The sequence below is a fragment of the Octopus sinensis genome, linkage group LG2, assembly GCF_006345805.1.
Source record: "Octopus sinensis linkage group LG2, ASM634580v1, whole genome shotgun sequence".
Classification (NCBI taxonomy): domain Eukaryota; kingdom Metazoa; phylum Mollusca; class Cephalopoda; order Octopoda; family Octopodidae; genus Octopus; species Octopus sinensis.
In genome coordinates this window covers 198728187-198730686 of record NC_042998.1, presented here as the reverse complement: position 1 = coordinate 198730686, position 2500 = coordinate 198728187, and the positions used below count along the sequence as shown (strand labels likewise).

Below are 2500 nucleotides of genomic sequence, written 5' to 3'. Positions count from 1 at the left end.
GCGAGTGTTGGCAGTAGATGGATTTTTTTCTAATCAACAGAACCTGTTATTCCGTAAAAAGCAAAATATACAATCCATCTAGCCAGATGTAATACACCAATAAGAAGATGTTTTTCCAGGATAATTTCTTAACCCAATTCTCAGTGAGACTGGCTCATCTGTCCGAAAACCTCTTTCCAGATCTTTTCTACCTCGAGGTCCCAATAGGATTGTGAAGGTCATGGACGCAACTTCTCGCTCTGGGACAAACTGATATTGCAGACAAGCAAAGTCTACGTATATCAGTTCGAATAATTTATCATTCAGAACACATTTCGTTACACAGACTAACCGATACATTGGCTCACACACAATCTGACTGACATCTTAACTCATACGTTGACTGACTTACTGGTAAAGAATTAATTGATTCATTCTAAAAGGGAATGAATCATTTTCTAGAATAAGCAGCAGCCATGTTTTAAGTATATCTTTTGACGAAATGAAACGAAGATTCATTGACAGACCTAGAATGTATGCTGATATCGATGAGTTATAGTACATGCTTTCGTATGATGAGTTTAACTGCTGTTTTTGCTCAATGATAGCGTCTACTTTATTTTGAAAATAGTTTTAATCTATTTCTTTTCTCCTCTGTTCTATTTTCAGAAGTTACAGACTGCGTGTTTCCACAGACTAACAGCCGGCATTTAAGTGCAGAATCGAAAGAAATGCAGAATATTCCTGGAGGAAAATCTCAGCTTGAAAATAATCATTCTGGTCCAGACTGCAAATCTGCATCTGAGCTTTGGGCCAAAGACAAAGCACAACTTACTGAGATGGGAACGGATAATATGAATTTGATATCATCTTCTCTGACATCATCGAAAAGCGGCAAGAGAAATGACAAAATGCACAGGGAAGATGCTGTCAATAGAAAAAAAGAAGCTCAACATCGTGAATTCAACAATATTGAGTTGGTTAACAACTCATTGATTACAGATGTCCACAGTTTTCCACCTTCGAGACAGACCCGCTGGGACCAGTACAACCAAGTCAGACTGAATGAAACTTCCATCCGAAAACTGCAGAAATCCCTGGATGCTCAAGACCACATGCACCAAAGCTTCCTGGAACATTATAAACCGAATAGTAATTTCCAGGCCAGTCTCTCACACACCAACGATCAACAGAAGTCGTCAAGAAATAGATTCAAACGTGGTAAAGCAAGATTGACTTTCCTTCAAATATTTTTGCTCCTACGAACAAATACAACACCATCATTACGACCATCCATCACCACCAACATTATCATTACTACAAGCACCAATACTGCCTGTACAGTCACAACAAACACCTCGTCCCTAGTGCTATTACGACCATCGACACTACTCCCATTATTATTTTCCCGATCACTACCTCGAAGGCACGTGACTTAGAGGCTGGTGTATTTGGTTCGTGATCGCTAGATTGTGATCACAGTTCACAAACACGGGCTGTGTCCTTGAGCAAGACACTTTTTTTTTAATTTCAAGTTGTTCCAGTCCCACTCAGCTGACAAAATGAGTAGTACCTGCATTTCAAAGGACCAGCCTTGTCACATTCTGTGTCACGCCGAATCTCCCTGAGAACTCCGTTAAGGATACGCATATCCGCAGAGTGTTCTCTTTACTCTTTTATCTTTTACTTGTTTCAGTCATTTGACTGCGGCCATGCTGGAGCACCGCCCCCAGTCGAGCAACTCGACCCCGGGACTTATTCTTTGTAAGCCCAGTACTTATTCTATCGATCTCTTCCGCCGAACCGCTAAGTGACGGGGACATAAACACACCAGCATCGGTTGTCATGCAATGCTAGGGGGACAAACACAGACACACAAACACACACGCACATACATATATATATATATATATATATACATATATACGACGGGCTTCTTTCAGTTTCCGTCTGCCAAATCCACTCACAAGGCTTTGGTCGGCCTGAGGCTATAGTAGAAGACACTTGCTCAAGATGCCACGCAGTGGGACTGAACCCGGAACCATGTGGTTGGTAAGCAAGCTATTTACCACACAGCCACTCCTGCGCCTGTTCAGTCACTTGTACGCTAATTTCGCAAGCAGACTGTTCTGTTGATCGAATTAACTGGAACACTCATCGTCGTAACCGATGGAATGCCATTATCTGTCACTACCTTCATTACCTAACCACAAACTACTTCTCCCTACAACTAACCACCACAATTAACCACTAACGACATCTCCTACAATTGCCCCCAAGTACCACGACTGCGATCCCTCCCCCCTCCGTTGACGTTATTACTTTCACTGCCACGACACAATTATCTACAACATAACACATGTGGAGGCACATGGCCTAGTGGTTAGAGCAGCGAACTAGCGGTCGAGGGATCGCAGGTTCGAATCTCAGACCAGGCGGGCGATGTGTGTGATTATGAGCGAAACATCTAAGCTCCACGCGGCTCCGGCAGAAGGTAATGGCGAAACTTCTTCTGACTCTT

The 2500-nt window shown here is 42.7% G+C and overlaps 1 protein-coding gene across 2 annotated transcripts in view; it reads left to right on the top strand.

The window, feature by feature from the left end:
• LOC115227315 overlaps positions 1-2500 on the top strand; it is a 210815-nt gene that overhangs the window by 172031 nt on the left and 36284 nt on the right. For both annotated transcript variants that reach the window (XM_036500679.1, XM_036500678.1), the window contains exon 10: positions 649-1200. In XM_036500679.1, the coding sequence (XP_036356572.1) occupies positions 649-1200 (552 nt within the window). The remainder of the gene's footprint in view (positions 1-648; positions 1201-2500) is intronic.